Source organism: Stenella coeruleoalba (assembly GCF_951394435.1).
Source record: "Stenella coeruleoalba genome assembly, chromosome: 5".
Lineage (NCBI taxonomy): Eukaryota > Metazoa > Chordata > Mammalia > Artiodactyla > Delphinidae > Stenella > Stenella coeruleoalba.
Genome location: NC_137150.1, coordinates 57,684,643 through 57,706,702, shown reverse-complemented (window position 1 = coordinate 57,706,702; position 22,060 = coordinate 57,684,643). Strand labels below are relative to the sequence as shown.

General features: G+C 41.7%; 1 protein-coding gene across 1 annotated transcript in view; it reads right to left on the bottom strand.

Annotated features, from left to right (window-relative positions):
• Positions 1–22,060, bottom strand: part of USP13 (ubiquitin specific peptidase 13) — a 122,786-nt gene that overhangs the window by 72,286 nt on the left and 28,440 nt on the right. The window contains exons 3-6 of the mRNA XM_079921705.1: positions 20,315–20,375; positions 10,775–10,896; positions 5,244–5,386; positions 3,306–3,490 (exon numbers count right to left, since the gene is read on the bottom strand). Coding sequence (XP_079777831.1) covers positions 3,306–3,490; positions 5,244–5,386; positions 10,775–10,896; positions 20,315–20,375 — 511 coding nt within the window. The remainder of the gene's footprint in view (positions 1–3,305; positions 3,491–5,243; positions 5,387–10,774; positions 10,897–20,314; positions 20,376–22,060) is intronic.

The following is a 22,060-nucleotide window of genomic DNA, read 5'->3' as shown; positions in this document are numbered from 1 at the left end:
AAAATAATTATTTGCATTAAAACCAACTCTGCACAAGATAAGCCAGAATCAAATCCTGATCTATTGTCAAAAAGTGAACATGGGCTTCCCTGGTGGAGCAGTGGTTAAGAATCCACCTGCCAATGCAGGGGACACAGGTTCGAGTCCTGGTCCGGGAAGATCCCACATGCCGTGCAGCAACTAATCCCATGAGCCACAACTACTGAGCCCATGCACTGCAACTACTGAAGCCCGTAAGCCTAGAGCCCATGCTCCGCAACAAAAGAAGCCACCACAATGAGAAGCCGCATACCGCAACGAAGAGTAGCTCCCACTCGCCACAACTAGAGAAAGCCCATGCACAGCAACAAAGACCCAACACAGCCAAAAAAATAAAAAACAATAATTTTTTAAAAAATAATCATTAAAAAAAAAGTGAACATTGCCTCAGCTAAGCGAGTTTAAGAACCCTCATCACAGGTGCACATTCTACATTGCTTTTGCCAATGTTTTATGCTTTCTATGGTTGAAAAAAGAGTATTTATTCAAATACTCTCAATTACATGAAGAGTAATTTGTGCACCACAACTACTGAGCCCACGAGCCACAACTACTGAGCCCATGCACCAGAACTGGAGCCTGTGCGCCACAACTAGAGAGAAGCCCACGCACCACGATGAAAGATCCCGCATGCCACAAGTAAGACCCGACACAGCCAAAAATAAATAAATAAATATTTTTTTTAAAAATATATGCATAGAGAATAGAATTAATCCTTGCCTTTACTACTAGCATACATTTAAATAGAATATAATTATTTAAGTACTTATAGACCAGCTGGTTCATTTAATCAAAGTATCCATGCCTACATGCATAAGATTTTGTTTGGAACTTAAAGATGAAAAAGACATAGCTCAAGGAAAATTTTAGATCAAATCCCCATATACAAATAATTGTTGTCTTGAACAGGATGTTCTGAGAGCTGGACTTCTAATAACTGGTCTTATCAAAACACTACATAATATTACTCAGCCATGAAAAAGAATAAAATATTGCCATTTGCAGTAACATGGATGGACCTAGAGATTATCATACTATGTGAAGTAAGTCAGACAGAGAAAGACAAATATCATATGACATCACTTGTAGGAGGAATCTAAAAAGATGGTACAAATGAACTTATTTACAAAACAGAAACAGACTCATAGACATAGAAAACAAACTTATGGTTACCAAAGGGAAAATAGGAAGGGGGATAATTTAGAAGTTTGGGATTAACAGATACACACTACTATATATAAAATCGATAAACAACAAGGACCTACTGTATAGCACAGGGAACTATATTCAATATCTTGTAATAACCTATAATAGAAGAGGATCTGAAAAAGAATATACATATGTATAACTGAATCATTTTGCTGTATACCTGAAACTAACACAACACTGTATGTAAATCAACTGTACTCCAATTTTTAAAAAAGGGGGCTTTGGGCTTCCCTGGTGGCGCAGTGGTTGAGAGTCTGCCTGCCAATGCAGGGGATACGGGTTCGTGCCCCGGTCCGGGAAGATCCCACATGCCGCGGAGCGGTTAGGCCGCTGAGCCTGCGCGTCCGGAGCCTGTGCTCCGCAACGGGAGAGGCCACAACAGTGAGAGGCCCGCGTACCGCAAAAAAAAAAAAAAAAAAAAAAAAAAAGGGGGCTTCCCTGGTGGCGCAGTGGTTGAGAGTCCGCCTGCCAATGCAGGGGACACGGATTCATGCCCCGGTCCAGGAAGATCCCACATGCCGCGGAGCGGCTGGGCCCGTGAGCCATGGCCGCTGAGCCTGCGCATCCAGAGCCTGTGCTCCGCAACCGGAGAGGCCACAACAGTGAGAAGCCCGCGCACTACAAAAAAAAAAAAAAAAAAAAAAGGCTCTGCATAAGATAGCACTAAAAGTAGAAACATCTGAATTATCCTCCCCTTGCAATTGTACCCAATAGAATGCCTACATTACAAACTCTTCTTTCTCTCTATAGGCCCTACAAGAACAATGATGGTTACCATATACAGCAGTTATTCAACAGAGCAAAGACCTGTAAGCACTTTGCTGTAACCCTGAATCCAACTGCATGTCCTGAATTTCCTCTTCAGATCCTGGAAGGCTTAGGGCTCAACCTGGGTTGTGTAGCAGTTTATTTATTTGAGGGGAAAATGTCTGGCACCAGCACCTGAGACTCTTGCAGCTACTTTTCTCTAATGAGTTAAAAGAAGTCCACTAAACTTTGGAAGTTTACCCAAAAGGTGAATCAAAAGAATCTAGACATGACGTAACTGCCAGCCCTCAATTATAAAACAGATAAATGAAACCAGTTAGATGGAGAGGGCGTGGCTGACAAAGAGTGTACCACATTCAGTGAAAACATCCTCACTAAATAACTTTGAGGCTGGCTGATTCAGTCAGAGAAAGATAGCCGAGAAGAAAAGCCAAATGTCTTTATATTTTTCCTAAAAAAATCATCTTACCTTAAAGTAAAGAAGAAATAAAGATTAAAACCTGGACAGATGGAGAAACTGACCTGGGTGTGAGTGCAGGTCTGTGCTTCCTAAGTGTTTTCAGTGATGCTGAGATGATGGGCTCTTATGGCCACTGCTCAGTATTTAAGTTTCTCATTATTAACCCTGATGTAACTTCTCTTTTCCCTCACCAAATGATAGAAGGAATTAACTGTATAAACATAGCCAAAAGCTAACATACAGTGTGAGAGCACGAAGAAGACCAGTTCTGAAGCTGATAGTACAAGCAGGAACCACTTCTAACCCTTTGCTGCACTGGACACCGTCACTGCCTGCTGATGTCAGGGGTTCTGAACACACAGTATCTTTAAAACCCATCTTCTCCATAATGAATCCATTTGTACCTAAAATGATACTAATCCCCATAGTGAACTCTAGGCCTTCCCCCTACTATTCTAATGGTGGGTTTGATTATGCACATTCACTTCACAAGTCCGGGTTCCTGCTTCTGTCCTCTTAGCCAAGAGATATTCAGAAAGATACTAACAAAAGCAGCAAACTTTTATCATGACCTTACGGTGTGCACTGGGCTAAATGCTTATGCATCTTAACAAACCTATGAGGGAGGTACTGTGATTATCCTCAAGATGAGGAACCTGAGGCTTAGAAGGATCTGAAAACTCACCCCTCACAGCTAACAAGAGGCAGAATGAGGATTCGAACCTGGGCTGAGTCCAGAGCTTATGCCCTCCAACCCCAGAGATTAAGGCACTGGTTAAATCTAAGAGGGAGCCACTGTAAGTTCCCAAGTTGGTAAAGGCACACTCACCTGCCCCGTCAGGAGTGATGGTTCCCAGTTTCACAGCTAGAGGGTAGCCCAGGTCTCTGTAATGCTCCAGCGCATGCCCGTTGCCCCCGGAGCTGTCAAAGAACCATTTCCCACACAGCACAGAGCCGTCGGTCAGATTCAACCAGAGGTTTTCTCGCAGGTCACACCTGGCACACTTCCAACCACTGTGAAATCATCAGACAGCAGTTAGCACAGCCAGAGTACAAGGCGTGATTAGAAAATTAACATCTAAGAAAATGGAGTGTCTCAAGCTGGGTGCAGTTGGGGCAGTCACAGGAGACCGTCAGCGGACTAACAGAGATCCATTCCAGAGCAGCAGGGCCACTCAGTAACCTGCCTGCCTCCCCAGTGGGGGCCAGCTCCTCCCAGCTCCTTCGAGATGTTTCTTTTACTTTAGAAAAGACACAGAACCTGAGGGTAGGAGGAAAGGTCATTTCCTTAAAATTCCTTACATGAGAGACTGTGGAGCCCGAGTAAGCTTAAAACATTAAAGATCCCATGTGTATAAACATCTGAAGTTCCAAAGCATTAGCCACAAGCAGTAAGACTGGTTTAAACAAAACTCTACTACACTGACAATCTAAATTAAGTAGAAAGGAAAACAACTTAACTGAAGGTCGAATGTCAGGTATGTGCCAGGAGCTTTACAGAAGTATTATCATTTAATTCTAATATACACTCTTCAGCATTATTACCATCCCCACTATCAAAGGGAGAAAAAGCCCCGAGGAACCATACCTTCCCTAAGACCACACAGAACAGGAATGCAGTACAGTCAGGGTTCAACCAGAAGGGACACATTCCTAATCTACCTGCTCTTTCCCTCCAGCACCTGCCTCTGGAAACACACTGGCATCTGATTACAGGAGGTGCAAAAGGAGCCTAAAGAGCATTCCAGCCAAAATGCGACAACCAAAGACTATTGTCCGTCTTTGTAAGTTGGGTGCCCCAGAAGCAGACTCTGAGACAAAGTTTTGAATGCAAACAGCTCATTTGGGAGGCGATCCCAGGAAGCACCCTAGGGGAGTGAGGGAAGACAGACTGAAAGGGCAGGAAGCCAGTGCAGGGACTGTGAACAAGCAGATGACCCCATAGGCCACTGGGGCTCAGTCCAGCTGGGGAACTCCAGGAGACAGTTACCCCACCTGAGCGTAGGGACCTAGGGTGCTCATCCCTCCACTCCACAGTCACTGGCTGAGGGCTGTTCCAGGAGCACAGGAGGGAGCACGTCTCTGCAGCGTTTCTGACTGTCCGGTGCACTGGCCTACCTGGCTCGGGCAGGCAGAGAAAGCCCTCAAGCAAGGAGCTGCAGGTGCTCACAACCGGAGACCTTAGGGTGGGGATGGGCTCCAGGGCAGGGGCTGGCCATGGTCAGCGTCTACTACAAAGGTAGAGATAATTCTAGAGAGAAGTTTTGAGCTTTTTTTAACTAATTAATTTTTTAAATAAATAATTAATTAATTATTTTTGGCTGTGTTAGGTCTTCATTGCTGTGTGCAGACTTCCTCTAGTTGCAGCAAGCAGGGGCTACTCTTCGTTGCGGTGCGTGGGCTTCTCATCGCGGTGGCTTTTCTTGTTGCGGAGCACGGGCTCTAGGCACGCGGGCTTCAGTAGTTGTGGCTCGAGGGCTCTAGAGCACACGCTCAGTAGCTGTGGCGCACGAGCTTAGTTGCTCCGCGGCATGTGGGATCTTCCCGGACCAGGGCTCAAACCTGTGACCCCTGCGTTGGCAGGCGGATTCTTAACCACTGTGTCACCAGGGAAGTCCCAAGCTTATTTTTTTTTCCAAGCTTATTTTTAGTAAAAGGCATCTGATAAGAAAATATATAATTGCTATTTCAGTGAAGAGGTAGAAATATAAATATTCCTTTGGCCCGTTTTGGGGGGGAATGTTCCATTTTGCTGTCTGACCCTCACCTTGGAGGAATCCTGACTCCGTTGTCTAACTGGGTGAGGTTATTTGCATATTTGGACACTGGTAATTCATTTTCCCACGTATCTGGGTCCTGCTTTCTGTATGGAGATTTTGAGCTGAGAACTGCATCACAAGCAATTGTTACCTGTAAGACAAATACAGATGTGATATATTAAAACAGCTTGAGAGAATAGCAACTTCTATAAAATGAATTTTAAAGTTTATTAATAAATACAGCTTAATTCAAGAAAACTCAAATAGCTCAGTTACCACGAGAGCAAGATGCTAGTTTCCTGACTCCAGCACATTCTCCCTGGGTCTAGCTAGGTTTTATCCTGGCCTGGAGTTTGCAATAGTAATAATGACACAAGATAGCAAAGAACCAAATCCAGTTTGTAAACCCAAGCATAAGAGTCAGATTTAACAATTGCTACCTCTTAGCAAGTGGAGTGAAAAGTATAAGGTGAACAATTTACAAGGGTGAAATTAGCAACAGGTATGCCTAGGATTTACCCAAGTGGTGTGTTTTACTCTTAACAAATATACACCCAGACAACCAATATCCTCCACTCATCACACAATGATACGTGGTCAAGGGCACCTGAATGAAATGCAAGCGGCATGGCTCCATTTCTTAATCTAGTGCAAATGTGACACTGGATGGGGACATGCCTGGATGTTTCTGTGTCAGATCAGCCCACATCATGAGCAAATCTGTGATGTCTGGCTTGGCACCAGCTGACTACGGGAGAGGGCGGACTCTCTGCTTTCTCCCAAACCCCACTGATTCTGGATATATGCCTCTCGCCACATTCGCTACTTGCTTAATGCTATAAGCTATTTCTAACTCTCTTTAAAAACATATTCTGATGAGAATGTAAAATGGTGCAGCCACTTTGGAAAATAATTTGGCAGGTCCTCAAATGGTGAAACAGAGTTACCATATGACCCAGCAATCCCAATCCTAGGTATACACCCGAGATAAATAGAAATACGTATCCACGCAAAAACTTATACATAAATGTTCACAGAAGCATTATTTATAACAGCCAAAAGTAGAAATGACCCAAATGCCCATTAATGATAAATGGATAAAGTATTGTATTTTGATACAATGAAATGTTATTCAGCAATAAAAAGGAATGAAGTAGTGATACATCCTACAACATGGATGGATCTTGAAAATATATGCTAAGTAAAAAAAAAAAAGCCACCGGGGCTTCCCTGGTGGCGCAGTGGTTGAGAGTCCGCCTGCCGATGCAGCGGACACGGGTTCGTGCCCCGGTCCGGGAAGATCCCACATGCCGCAGAGCAGCTGGGCCCGTGAGCCATGGCCGCTGAGCCTGCACGTCCAGAGCCTGTGCTCCACAACGGGAGAGGCCACAACAGTGAGAGGCCCACGTACTGCAAAAAAAAAAAAAAAAAAAAAAAAAGCCACCCACAAAGAACCATGTATTGTATGATTCCTTTTGTATGGAATGCCCAGAAAAGGCAAATCCACAGAGGCACAAAGTACATTAGTGATTGCCAGAGACTAGAGGGAAATGAGATAGTTGTGACGGATGCCCAACTCTGAATATAATAAAAGCCATTGAACTGTCTGAAAAACAATTTTTAACAAAAATCTGTATTCTACATCACTAGCATCCTGTACAGTTAGCTGAACTTCATACAGAATATTTTCCTCTGGGTAGCACTGATAACGGATCCCAGAATGGATTAAGAGACATGTTCTGTGGTGACCTAAACGGGAAGGAAACCTAAAAAAGAGTGGATATATATACACGTATAACTGATTCACTTTGCTGTACAGCAGAAACTAACAGAACATTGTAAAGCAACTATACTCCAATAAAATAAAATAAGCTACAAGGAAAAAAGAAAAATAGAGACAATGGAGGAAGTTCCCTCAGCTGCCATCCCACTCCCACCCCCACCCAGGCCCTGAGCAACTCCTATCAGTCCTACATCCAAAATCTATTTGCAGTCTACCTCTTCTTGATTTCGGCCATACCCATCCTTGTTCAGCCATCGTCCCAGCTCACCTGAATGGCCACACAGCAGCCTCCTTACCATCTCCTTTCTCCCACTCTTGCTTCCTCTTCTCTGCCTGGTAGCCAGTGATCTGCTGTGAATATTAGATCCCATCCTCCTCCAGCTTAAAACTCTCCAAGGTTATACTAAACACTACCAATTGACTACACTGGGCTACACACAGTCAGGAAAAGGAAAAGGTCCCTGCCCTCAAAAAGCTTATACTCCATTACAGATCAGGCAATCAGGCATTCATAAATATATTTAAATCTCTTTTTTTTGGGGGGGAGGTGTTTATTTGATAGAAGTTTTTTACTTGATTTACAATGTTATATTAGTTTCAGGTATACAACATAGTAATCTGATATTTTTATAGCTTATACTCCATTTAGAGTTATTATAAAATATTGGTTATATTCTCTGTGCTGTATATTATATCCTTGTATTTTATTTATTTTATACCTAGTAGTTTGTACCTCTTAATTCCCCCTTCTCCTATCTTACCCTTCTCTAAACCTTTTTAAAAATATTCCCATTCATCTCCCACAAGAAACGTTATATAAGTAGCTTTTCCTTTCAATTATCAAAATTCATCTCCCATGCCCTTCCAGTAATGCCCCTAGAAAACAAGGCTGAGTTCACCATGAGCCCCTTCCTGATTTTATGGGTTTGGGCCATGCTGCCTTAGCACTTCTGGCTACACATCCTAATCTTTTCAGTCTGGTCTGTTACAACCTCTTTGTTGTTTCACTGACTACCTCGATCCCTTCCCTTTCCTCCTCTGAATCTTCTCCACCCTATTAGGTCTTTTTTAAGTGTTCTAGTTTGCAATGCACAGTGATAATAATAAGAATATAATATTCTCTCTTTTCTTTGAATATCCTTCTGGTGACACTCAACAAAATTTCCTTAATCATCTAGGACGTTATAAAACACTGACCTAGTGTTTTCAGAATACCGTCTAAAATCACTTAGAGGCCCTTATTATGGATCACAGATGAAGGTCAGGATCCATTATCCTATAATTATACTGTGAATTATCTCAAGTACAGGGGTGTTGTGGAATTGGCTCAAACTGGCTTACAGACTTGTTAAATTTTAAGAAATTCTGCAAGAGGGTTGTTAAACACAGCCATTATTAAAAATTAAATTCTATTAGCTCACAATTAAGTATATTTTTAAAAGGTAACAAATATTCAAAACTCTTCACTCCCTAGTTGTGTTACTCTATCTTAATAACTAATCTATATGCTCTTGAGGTCACTTACATCCACGTTACGCAAACGGTGATAACTCTGTGTGAGGATGTCCTACTACACATCTCTTCCCACCACTGCATTAGGTGACATGTTAGCCTGAAATGGGAGTATTTACACCATGGAAATCAGCAAACATTACAATGCAGGGCTTTGCCCCCAGGGAGCTAGTTGCTAACCAATTACAAGCACACCAAGGCTTGAGTTCCTGACTCTAAAATGAAGCATTAGATTTCAGGCTGTAAGATCCCTACTGAGTCCCAAACACTATGTCTCTGTGACCCCTGTAACACTAAGAGGTAGTTTAACTTTCTGGTAGAATCTACAGAGTACCTATTTGAAACTGATTTCTTTTTTTTGTGCTGAGAAACTCAAGAGATGACGAAGAGTCACCTGGTTGGGTGAGTTCAATAATTTTTGTTATTTAAAAGCTGAAAAAGAATTATCAAACACCAAAAATGTAGCAAAAGCATGAAAAGAAATTATAGTAACTAGCATCTTTTATATAGATACATCTTACCAGTTACCATCAGATAAATCAGGCTTTTCCTTCTATCTCCCCACCTCAACTTCCAAACAGTTCTCTCTTTTTTTTAATTCTTAAAGTATTTCTTAATTCTAAAAGACTCTGTATTAAAAATTATAATATATATATATTGCTGGATATGGATTTCTGTGACACTTCACTTTTCTATAAAACTGTTCACACTTAGGATTATATTCTAAATATAAGAATAATGAAAAGTACTCAAAGGCTCTCATTAACTTTTCTCACGTAACGACTTTTTCTTCATAAGGGAGTGAGAGAAAAATCATTTCTCATGACATTCATTCACAATGTGCTTCTTCTTTTTTGACAGCAGACTCAAGAGTTATATTAAACAAGGGCAGTGAGAACTGTCCGTTGTATACAGATATAAGCTTTAGTATATAATATCAAGTAATGGCACGGGGTAAGACCATTTTGTCCATCATATATTTTGTCCTTGATCACAGCCACTTGAGTGACACAGGGAATTGGAGAAAGCAGAGGTAATTTAATTCTGTACACATTGCTAAAACGTATGCATTTGGTACTAAAAAAGATATGCTATATCAAATAATTAGAGGAAAGAGCTACGATAGCTTAATACATAAATTTTTCACTTCTATGGTCTTATGTTTAGGTATAAAGTAGAATCTGAGGCAAAAGAGGCTGAATGGTGGCAACCTGGTCCCTAATGACATGCGAATCCCAAGCACAAACGTCCCCTCTTGGCAGGGGCACATGAGCAGGGGACTGTAGACAGAGTCACGCAGCATCTGAAAGAATCAGGGACCTAAAGAGCTGGCTTTGGTTCTAGCAAAGCTTGAGGAGGGGAAAAAATGAACTGGAATGTCTAACTCTACTATCTGCAGCCAGGCTCTGTGAAGTCAGGATGCAACCGAGTAGAAAAGAGGAAAGGAAAGGAAACGGAACATAGGAAAGGATGGAGCGGCGGAGACAATACAGGAAATGAGGGAAGAGCAGGAAAATGGTCTGGGTCCCCACAGGATTCGAGAATCAAAGTAAAATGGAGACTGACTTCCTTACACCACCGCCACCAGCTTTAAGTTGTTCAGGAAGATAGAAGTTGCTCCACAAAAAAGAAGGGAAGGAAAGGGAAAAGAACTCACCACTAAAGCTAAATTCTAAAACCTAGAAAGCAGTCTTCATCCTCAAAGGAACACATTATCACAGAGCTCCTGGAGACCTGTGATTTGTAAATATTGGGTTATTTTCATAATCATGTTGCTGTTGTTTCTCGGTGGAATTCTTTTATGTTTCCCAAACAAAATTTTACATGGAAGGCCAACATGCAGAAGAGATAAAAATTTTAGGCGTCCCTGATCAGAAAGCAACCCCTCTCCAGCAGTCCCTGCACATCTCGGGGGCACAATTTGAAAATCTAAGCACCAGACTGTGATTCACAGGTGGAAAGTAGCCAGCCCACCTGGAGCAGGCCGGCCAGTGAGCAGTGAAGCCCAAACAGCACTGGAAGTAACAGGCAGCGGAGTGTATACGGCCCAGTGTCACTGAAAGGGAACCTGCGAGGCCCTCTTCACCGAGGAGAAGCAATCTGCTTCTGTTCCTACTCCTTCCTCCCCTCCTCTCTCATTCACCCCGCCCTCCCCACCGCCCAGCACACACACACTGCACACGCACACACACCTGACACAGAGAGTCACGCGCATCTAGCTAGCAGCCGTGCACACTCACTGACCAGGGCTGGTAACTCCTCAATATTTGGTAGTGCTATTTCATAGTGGTCTGGGAATATAACAAGTTTGGCTTCATCTTCATATTCAAAATCGTCGCTATTTAAATCGTCATCAGTATCTAGATCTGAGGAGAAAACAAAAACAAAGAACACGAAGTGAAGAAAGAATATTCCACACCAAGGCAGCACTCACTGGGAAAGCCAGATATCCACAGGGCTGACAAACCAAGGGCGCGGCATTTACAATTCAGCCATCCATCTGCCCCAAGCCAGGAAGAGGAGGCCTTTCCATCCTTCCTAAGTTATACACACTTATCTTCAAGGGACAGATGTATAAAGAAGACTAAGTCATATCATAAAGCTTTACAGTTACAATAGACATTTGTGCTAGATGTTCAATTCTTAGAGATGTTTAAAGGAATAGGCTGGTCATTATGATGTGTCGGGTACCTGACTCCTGATTTCACAAGAATGGGTTGGAATGTTTCTTACAACACAACAGAAGAAAGTACACGGGTTTGAGAATAGACAAACCTAGGTTCAACTCCGGGTCCAAAGTTTAATGTTTCTTTGGGCAAGTCACAGGCTTCATTTGTAGAATGGAGGTAACACTTATCTCACACAGTTTATATGAAGAATAAATAAGAAATTGTAAACAAGAGACCTGGCACATAACAGGTTGTTAATAAATGGTAACAATTATTTTAAAATAAAATCTCAATGTCCCTCGCTCTGTCTCTATCTCCCCCATCCTCTCCCTCCCTGCTAAGAGTTGTGGAAATACTGCCTAGTAAGCCAGAGGGGGAAACCCCATAATATAAGTGGTCCTGTTGTCCTCAGGCGGTGGAGAATTTTCAATAAGAAAGTCTGGCCTGTTATCTATCAAGTCATCACCTCTTTACTTGGCTCATCTCTGGGAAAGGTTAGGCAAAGGTTCAAGGAAATGTCCTGTCACAATATTTACATGGACATTTCAGCCTTGCATTCACATGGATACCAGAATCCCAGATCATGTTTGTATATTTAGACATTTGGAACTATGGTGACAAACAGCTCTCGAGCCATCTTCTACTCACACACACAAACCCACACACAAACAGGCACACGAATATGGGCTCTATAAACAGGAGAAAGTTATTTTACTAGATGAAGCGATGAAGCAGCCAGCTGAGAACCAAAGGATCTAGATTCTGTTACTACCTTGTTGTGTGCCTCAACCTGGAATCTTTTTATGTACAGTTCCGCTCTTAAATTCTCAAAGGGAGAGCAGTTTTAAGTGGAAAATGAGATACAGCTAAAATGCAGCCTACACATTTTGATAAAGGACTCTAATAATAAGAATCAGAAATGCCAAAATAAACATTGTTAGATAGCCATAAGAGGTTATTTTGACAAAAAGCAATGTTAAAGAAGAGTCTAAGAGTTTAAGAAGTAACTAAAGGCATTTATTTAAAGAAAACGACTCAAAGGCAGACATTCTATGTTATAAAAATCTGAATGCCCCAATACCCGTCATTTTAAAAAATTATAACCTAAGTGTTCAATGAGAATGATGTTGGGACTTCCCTGGTGGTCCAGTGTCTAAGACTCCACACTCCCAATGCAGGGGGCCCAGGTTTGATCCCTGGTCAGGGAACTAGATCCCACATGCCACAACCAAGAGCTTGAATGCCACAACTAAAAACCCTGCATGCCGCAACTAAGACCCGGCACAGCCAAATATTTAAAAAAAAAAAAAAAAAAGGAATGGTGTTGAACCCACTAGAATATTACTTAAATGATATTTTTTTAGACTATGTAGAAACATGGAAATGTTTATGCCATGTTAATGCTAAAAATACAAAATTCACCTTCACTGAAAAGACAACTTTGTAGTAATGTTCATAGACAAAAATTCGAAGGAAATCTGAACAAATGAAAATAATGAATGGGGAATTCCGTGGCGGTCCAATGGTTAGGTCGCCACACTTTCACTGCCAAGGGTGCGGGTTCAATCCCTAGTCAGGGAACTAAGATCCCACAAGCAGCAGAGCATGGCCCAAAAAAAAAAGAAAAGAAAAGAATGAATGGATGAACTTTATTCTTAAATTTTTCTTTATTATATTGTGTATAATGATTTTAAGTAACCACAGTATAAATCGTTTGGTTTTGTGTACACAGTCAGCTCATATAACACATTATCTAAATGTCTTTTTTCCAGAGAAAACATCTGCACTTAATGCTAATTCAAATCTTACCTGGCCAGGGCTTCCCTGGTGGCACAGTGGTTGAGAGTCTGCCTGCCAATGCAGGGGATACGGGTTCGTGCCCCGGTCCGGGAAGATCCCACATGCCGCGGAGCGGCTGGGCCCGTGAGCCATGGCCGCTGAGCCTGCGTGTCCGGAGCCTGTGCTCCGCAACGGGAGAGGCCACAACAGTGAGAGGCCCGCGTACCGCAAAAAAAAAAAAAAAAAAAAAAAAAAAAAAAAATCTTACCTGGCCAAAAACAATGATAAACTAAGGCCAAAAAAAAAAAATCCCACCCTGACATTGACCAGCTACGGAAGCCTGGGCAAGTTCTTTCCAAGTTCATTTTCCTCATAAGTAGGCTATGGATAATATTATCTACCCCCTAAGATTGTTGAGAGGATTAAAGAAGATAAGGTTTTAAGGTCTAGTTAAGATCTGGTAGGTGTTAGGGGCTCCACAGAGAGCTGCCATCACCCCTACCATCACCCTCGCCATCACTGTCATCTCTTCTCTATGCTCCTGACAACTAACAAAAGCACAAGTGCCCTCCCTTCCCTTTGGTTGCCCAGCTCCAAAGCAATCCTGAGGTCAGTTTCAGGAGGACCAGGATATCATGGGGGATCTTCTATGTGATCTGAGTGTGGAGAAGATATGAACTTCAAATGCTTCTAGACTGTAAGCTCTAAGCGCAGGAAGTGGGTCTTATTCACCTTCTAAATCCCTAGACCCCACACAATGCCCAACACACACCACACACTCAGTAAACATCTGGGAAAGGAGACTAGGAAGTTAAGAATACCAGCGTGTTTAAGGACAACAGCAAAGCAAGAGCACCCAAAGGGCTGTTACAGCTTTGGGTTTTTTTAAATTGGTAACTGATGTGTGTTTAAAAAAGCAAGACTTTACTGTCATGCAAGAAGGCAGAGCTTTCTTGGGCTTCCTTACACTTATAGTTCACTTTTATTTTTATTCTTAATTCACTGGGATGGAAGGGGACCATGATCTTTCCCAAAAACCTTAATCCAATTTAGGGAAAAGTCAGCAGAGGTAACCTACACTCTGAATCTAAGGGACAAAGCTAAGGTTTCTCCTGCATATATATGACCCCACAATCCTAAATGTAAATCTACAATTTCCAAATTTCTCTAATTAGAGTCTCACCACCCCAAAACATCTAGTCGCGGAAACGACAGAGTAACCGTAGCCTAGGGACCAGCAGAACGAGCACCCCCCAACCTCTCCCAGCAGCTACTTTCCACGGGAACTATTAACTGGCAATACCTGGACGGGACCTTCTACAAAGATAAAAAAAAATTTTTTAAAATACCTCTTCTTTAACTCTACTTACTGATCTGCTCAGATACTTGAGAGAAGTGGCTGGGACCACAGCCATTCCAAGAAGTAACTATGAAGCAGCACAGCGGAGGAAAGGATCCCTAAATCAAACTAGGGCAGTGAAGCCCGGCTCAGAGTGCTCTCGGCCTGACTGAATTGGTATTAATTCGTGTGCTGGAGGTGAGCAGTCTGCTGCACCAGTGCCGTGAAATCTGACCAACCGCTCGCCCTCACGAGAAGGTACGGAGGCAGCTCCTTGAGCACAGACCCTGTTCTTAATGACCTACTTCAGATGGAAACAGCAAAATAGAGTTTACTTGAAACTTCTGGTCATTATAGGCGCAGATGAGTTTTTCTGAACAGGCCCATTCCTGGAACTTTCCACAGATGTTCTGTTTTCAACCTGTTCTTTATCAAGTATGAATACCAAGGCTAAAGACAAAAATGTGGAATGTAAGCTCTCTGAGGTTTAGCAGTAGCTCTTTGACATCCCAGTCTTCAGACATGGAAGAACTGAGTCATTTACTCCTGTCTGTGAAAGTTGGGGGTGCCGGTAGGGGAGTCAATAAAAATGTGAACATTTAACACTTTTTTTTGAATTTTATTTTATTTATTTTTTTATACAGCAGGTCGTTATTAGTCATCAATTTACATTTAACACTTTTATGATGTACCAAAGATACGGTATTTTTTTTTTTTTTTTTTTTTTTTTTTGTGGTACGCGGGCCTCTCACTGCTGTGGCCTCTCCCGTTGCGGAGCACAGGCTCCGGAAGCGCAGGCTCAGCGGCCATGGCTCACGGGTCCAGCCGCTCCGCGGCATGTGGGATCTTCCCGGACCGGGGCACGAACCCGTGTCCCCTGCATCGGCAGGCGGACTCTCAACCACTGTGCCACCAGGGAAGCCCAGATACGGTATTTTTAATTAAACATTTAACACTTTTATGATGTACCAAAGATACGGTACTTTTAATTAAATTTACTAGTCTTTACACAACTACACACATTTGTAGCTTTAATGTATAGAATATACGAGATTAGGCCAGAATCACATCACAAGTCCTGGGGTATTTCTTTGAAGATCCCGGACTCCCTTCCATTCCCCCTTCTCTCCTTCCATCTCATAAAACAGTAACTTTTCTATCAGCCTACTCCCAAAATTCACAATCTTTCATATCGCTGTAACTTATCTTTGTCGAAGACAGCCTAATAGTGTCCCTTTCTAGCTTAAAAACATTATTGCAGAGCTACCCACACTTTCCCAGTTCACAGCACCCTTTAGCATCCAGGCAATTCTTGCACAATACCAAGAATTGGTCCTAAACCAAAAGAAATGCCTGATAGTTCTTTTTATTTAGTAGTTCGGTCCAAACAACTTATTACGTATTTATGTTCTAATAAGTTAGGAACCATGTGAAAAGATAATACACATAAATTGAAAGGAAATGAATGTTTTATTTCACTCTTAAATAACTGTAATTCCTTACAAGGGACGTGTATAACTGTGAGGCACTGCATAACTACTCTTTGAATCAGACTAGACGCTGCCTCCCTTATTTCCCATTCCACATTTATTTTCATAGTACTAGCCTTTTACCACAGAAACCACTAAAAAAAATAGCTTCACAAAGAGATGAAGTCACTGAAAGGAGTATAGGATACCCTAGTAGCGAGACTACATCAAGCTAATCTCTCATGCAATGTTCAAGCATCACTGTGTTCCCTTGAAGAGTTAAAATATCCCGTGAGTTACCCGTGAGTTAGTTGAGGCAACCCGGAGTGCCTCAGGACACAGTTTTGGGAACCAAAGTGTTAATGGCTCCCCATGGCCTACAGGAAAAAAGTCTAAAAGCATGGTATATGTCTAGACTATTGCTGGAAGAACACGCAACACATATAAGGATGTACAAGCAGAAAATATTATTTGTCTCTGGGCAGAGTAACTAAGTGGCTGGGAGACAGGGAAGGGAGAGAAAAAAACTTACTTTTCATTATGGAAGCTCTTATAACTTTTCAATTTTAAGCTTTGTCCATGTGCTATGTATTCAAAGAATATTTTTAAAATCCTAAATCCTAAAAGAAGCATAAAATTTCTATGATTCAAAAATTACCAAGAATTGTCATTGTTGATTCTAAAAAACATTACCAGCAAAAGCTAGACCTGAGGGAAGGATCCCTTAACTGGGGTTTCACTTAGATGACTATCAAAGTAATCAGGAGGACGAGTGCCTTGAATGCCGGGGCAGAATGAGACTCAGGAGACTTGGGTAAGCAATTCAGCACCAGCTAATGGCCTCAGTTTCCCTTATAAAATCAATACTGAAGGTCATAACTAAATGATTCAATGGTTTCAATATCACTGTTGAACCAATGGAAAGGAATTAGTCACAAAGTCATTAGGTAAAAGGGGATAAAAAGCTTCTATCCAGGAAAAAGCATTAGTCATCTGCATGTGTTTTGTGAAGGGGATAAAGGGTCATCATAACTACATCTCAATAGCAATGAAAAGGTACTTTGTAGTCAAAGAAACAAAGAGGCTACAAGAGAGTTCTCCTCCTCTTCATGAAGAGATAACCCAATGTCCCTTTTAGGGAAGGAAACTGTGGCAGAGGCTACTAGCTGCCTCCCAGCATTCATTCTCCCTTTCCTCCTTAGTAACACACTTTATTCAGTTAAGAGACTTTACTTTCCAGCCTCCTGTGCAGCACACGGCATAGTCACGTGACCAAGTTATGACCAGAGAAGCGTAAACTGAAGTGTTGCATGGGATTCTATGAGAAGGCTGACAAAAAGAAATTGAATCCCCTGGGAGATTAGATTTTTTTTTTGGTCCTTTCCCCTTTGTCTTCCCTGCCTTCCAGAATAGGGATGTGATGGCTGGAGTCCCAGTAGCCATTTTTGGACCATGAAGTGACCATAAGGTTAGAAATTACAGGACAGGATAGAAGGTGAAGTAGAAATATGGGAAGAACTTAGATCCTGATGAACATGAGGCCATCACATCAGCCTGGATTTGTTGCTTCCCAACATCCTCTATATGAAATGAGAGAAATAAACATCTACCTTATTAAAATTCACCAATATTTTACATTTCCAATTACATAAATCAGGGTAGTTCTAATACAGCCCTTCACTGAAATTAATTTACAGGCCACACCACCTTGAAAACAGAGCTGTGATCAGTGTGGCAAGAGAAAAGTGCCTGCTACTGGGAGCTACAAGGGGGTATAAATCAGAGCTTGCAAAACTTAATCCTTACTAATATAAGTTAGTGATGCATCTGAGTATAAAACAATAGAGAGAACTGGGGCCTAGGACAAGCCCCAGAGTGCCAATGGCATTCAAATTTAAACTTTTTAAAAAGTGGTACAGTCCAAATAGAACATTTTTGCTGGGCTGTGAGTTTTAGGCAGATCCTGCAGCTTTCTAAGACATGAAATGTTGAGAGAACACAGACAGCAGCCTATAGAAAAAGTCCAACTGAAATGAAAGGGTGGGCTAGTTCTCCCAGGAAGCAATGGAGGGGTCCACACAGTATGAAGCACAAAACCTCAGTGCTTACCTTTGGATTAATTTTTAAAACAATTACTTGACAATATCTGCTACCACCAGTATGATCACTAGAGAAATCAAACTGCAGGGTCTTTTGAGTAAAACACACAAAGGTTAGGGACTTCCCTGGTGGCGCAGTGGTTAAGAATCCACCTGCCAATGCAGGGGACATGGGTTTGACTCCCTGGTCTGGGAAGATCCCACATGCCGTGGAGCAACTACTGAGCCTGCTCTCTAGAGCCCGCAAGCCACAACTACTGAGCCCGCGTGCCACAACTACTGAAGCCTGTGCGCCTAGAGCCCATGCTCCGCAACAAGAGAAGCCTCCACATTGAGAAGCCCACGCACCGCAACAAAGAGTAGCCCCCACTCTCCGCAAATAGAGAAAGCCCGAGGGCAGCAACAGAGACCTAATGCAGCCAAAAAATTAATTAATTAAAAAAGAAAAGAAAAGCAGCTAATTTATTTTTTAAAAAAAGACACAAAGGTTAAAGGATAAGAGGTCAGCTAACTTCTTTATTCAACCAAAGAAAATAATGAAAAATAACAATGTAGGTCAAAATATTCAATTATTTCCACATTCAAGAATGCCATGCTAATTTAAGAGTGAATGTCATTTAATTCAGAAGAAATCAATTATCTCTAGTTGTGGAAGGGAGCCGAAGGCTTATAACCAAAACATCAGAATGTACTCAATCATTTCAGCTTTCTGGCTCATTCTAAGCTGCTCTGAGTCTAGTTGGTTAATCTGGGTTGTGGTCCAAAGTCATGACAAGCAGTGGGAAAGACTGGCCTGTGTGGAAAAACCAACTGCAGATAAGCCTCACAAAGAAAACCATGGGCTGAAAATCAGAAGCAAAGACAGCAAGGGTGGGCCCAGTGCCGGGTAACAGAGAAACCAAGTGGGAAGGAAACTCAGCTCCAAGACTGTTTCCAATGGCTTTGATTGTCAAATAATTAATGTGTCTTTTTATTACAGAAAAAGAATTTAAATACAGATAAGCAAAAAAAGAAAACTAAAATCACCTCAATTTTACCACCAGGAAAGAGTTACTATTAATAATTTGGCGTACATTTTGTCAGACTCTACTAGACTCTCAGTTATATATGTATGTGAGTATATGTGTGTACACACATACACATATATACACATACATATACGTATATGTACGTACATACAGATATACACACATATAGATACACATACACATACATACACACATATGTATATATGTGTATAAGTTTTCTTTATCAAATGAAATTACAATATGCAAACAATTTTGAAATTCCTTCCAAACAATAATCCTAGGCATTTAGCGATATAAACTTGCTTGGTCAAAAATTATCAAACCACTTTTTCTCCTGGGAAAACCATATCAGAAGTTTAATATGAAATATGATCACTTTGCTGTACAGTAGAAACTAACACAATATTGTAGAGCAACTATATGGCGATAAAAATTAATTAAATAAAAAAAGAAATACGATCATGAGTACATGATATAGAAGTCCGTATGTATTTGCACGAGCAAAACTGGCTCTTCTGAATGAGGGAAACAGAAAAGCACTATTAAGCAAACACCACAGTGATCACTGTTACAGGCAAGATCCACTAATGGATGATAAAATTAGTAGGCAAAACTTTAAGGAAAAACAAGTATTAGTACAGTTTCCAAGTATCACTCCCAAAATATTTATTAATTATACTGTAATCTCATAGTGGAGAAACCCAGCAGACACTACCTGACCAAGCAATCAAGGTTAACATCTCCAGTGTGAAGACAGCTCAGCTTCATGTGCCCCCTGATATCAGGCCCTGAGAAGGGCCCAATACCTGTGTGGTATTCTTGCCAAAAATACACTTCCTCAGGCTTATCATGAAGTAACATGATAAACCCAAATTGAGGTACAGTCCGCAAAACAACTGGCCAGCACTGTTCAAAAGTGTCACAATTATTGAAGACAAAAAAAGTCTGAGGAGCTATCACAGATTAGACAGGATTAAGGAAACATGACAACCAAATACAACATGGGATCCTGGAAGAACAAAAAAATAGTGAAATAGTATTTCATTAGTAGAAAAAAATAGTGAAATACAAATAAAGTCTGTAGGTTGGCTAATTAAAAAAAGAAAAACTATCTCTTCTTTAAAGGCAGTGAAAAAGGAGGCCAGAAACAGAATCACAATTTCTCTCCAGTCACTATCAGCATAATTGCTTCAAATCACTAACCCAACAAGAGTGCCGTAAACATTCTTCACCACCAGGTAAACATAAAGGGGAGACAGATCATCTCGAGTTAAATTGGTTCCTCTCATCCTTAAATTGTAGAGCAATAAACAACCTATTATTCCAAATCAAACATGCACATGCACACACATACACACACACAGAAAATCCAGGCACACTATTGATAACTATTTACATTACCTAAAAAAATCTTGGAATTCCTCCTTTTGGGTAAAGCTCCACCAGATGCCCCTCTTACCTTCTGAAAAGAAAACAAGAGATTGTTAAAATTCAGCCTATGGAACAGATGATTGGGGGTGGGGGTAAAATCTCAGAGGTTCCTTGTTTTTATAAAAGGCCAAGAGGAAATATTTCACTTGGACTAGAGATTCCAGGATAAACAGGAACTTGACCCAGGTCCATGAAGGTAAGTGAAGGGCAATGCTACTGTTCTACCTGATTATGTTTTCACCAAATTATCAAGAAAGCACCTCTGGAAAGGGAAGTGAAACCAGGGTCAAGGTGAAGTAGACACTTCAACTTCAAATCAGCACAGGCTCCCAAGAGGCTGGAGCCCATGCCCTGACTGGAGCTACTCTGGAGAAATGGTAGCTCCAGGAGGGAGGCTCTTGTTCCCCTGCTACCCACTGGGTCCCCTGTGCTTGGTCCTAGGTGTGCACAACTACTACTGTTGAAAGAGTTCATAAATATTAATAAAGAGTCACTGATATTCTGGTCATAATAAGCCTCAATCTAACTGCCCTACACATTTTTGGAGCCCCAGCTGATGGCTGTTTGCCATCCTAAGCTCCATGTATCCTCTACCTCTGGTGGAAGTCCCCAGCAGCAATGAAATAAACGTCTACCAAGTGGTTATGCAAAAGAAGTCATTCATTACCCTTCTGATACTTGCACAAGAAATTTTACTCTCAAACAGGACTATTAAAATGTTTGTTTCAATGGCCAAAACTCTTATTTCCACACTGCGTGTTCTTCCTGTTATTAGAAAAGAGCACGTTTCTAACACACCGCAGTGTGGGTCAAACCCCAGCATCTTTTCAAGCAGCCGCATGTTATCGCAGCACCAAGGCCTTGCTGCTTCTTTAGTTTGCCCTCCTATCAGTCTTAAGTCTCCTTTCCCACATTTTATTATTTCGCATTGAAAGTGGACTCATCTTTGTGATTCTCACAATAAGTTTTTACAGCTTCTACTATAAGTTTATAGTTCACATCTCAGGAATACAAAATTATTGAACCCTTTAGCTCCAAATCATGTGTCTCCAAATACTAATGCCACATTCGTGTCACCGCTCTTAGAATCCGTCTCCTCCAAGATCTCAAAGCCTCTGCTCCTCTCCCCTCCACTTACCTGCCTCAAAAAAGGATGAGATAAAACCTGCACCAAAGGCATATTTAACCATCCACATTTACCAATCCTGGAGGTCACTTGCAATCTCTCTATGGAAGTTTACGGCATCCTTTCACTTGTTCCAACCTCAATGTCCCCTCCACTCCTGCATGACAGTGAGGGGAGAAAGGAGAAGAGGAGCTGCAGGGAGACCTGCTGGACCATGAGGCTCTCCCCAGACGAGACAGTCACACCTCAGACTCGGATTAGATCCACTTCCTTTCAGGAAAAAAAACCCCACAACTACCAGGTCTTCCTTCAAAAGACCATCATCTCTGTCCCTGCATCAGTCACCACTAGAAATCGACAGGGTTTGAGAAACTGGAACTCCTCAGACAGCAGACGTGACTGTCAGGCTCTGTGCTGGAGCTCAGGCTGCAAAGTGAGTGAAGACACGCTCCAACCCCTGAGGGGCTCACCAGCAATAGGAGGGGAACATGATGCAAACAAAGAGCACAGAACGGATTCTGGTGAGTGTTCAGAGAGGTGAGGATCACATCATAAGGAAGAAATGATAGTTCTTCTGGGGATGGAGGGTA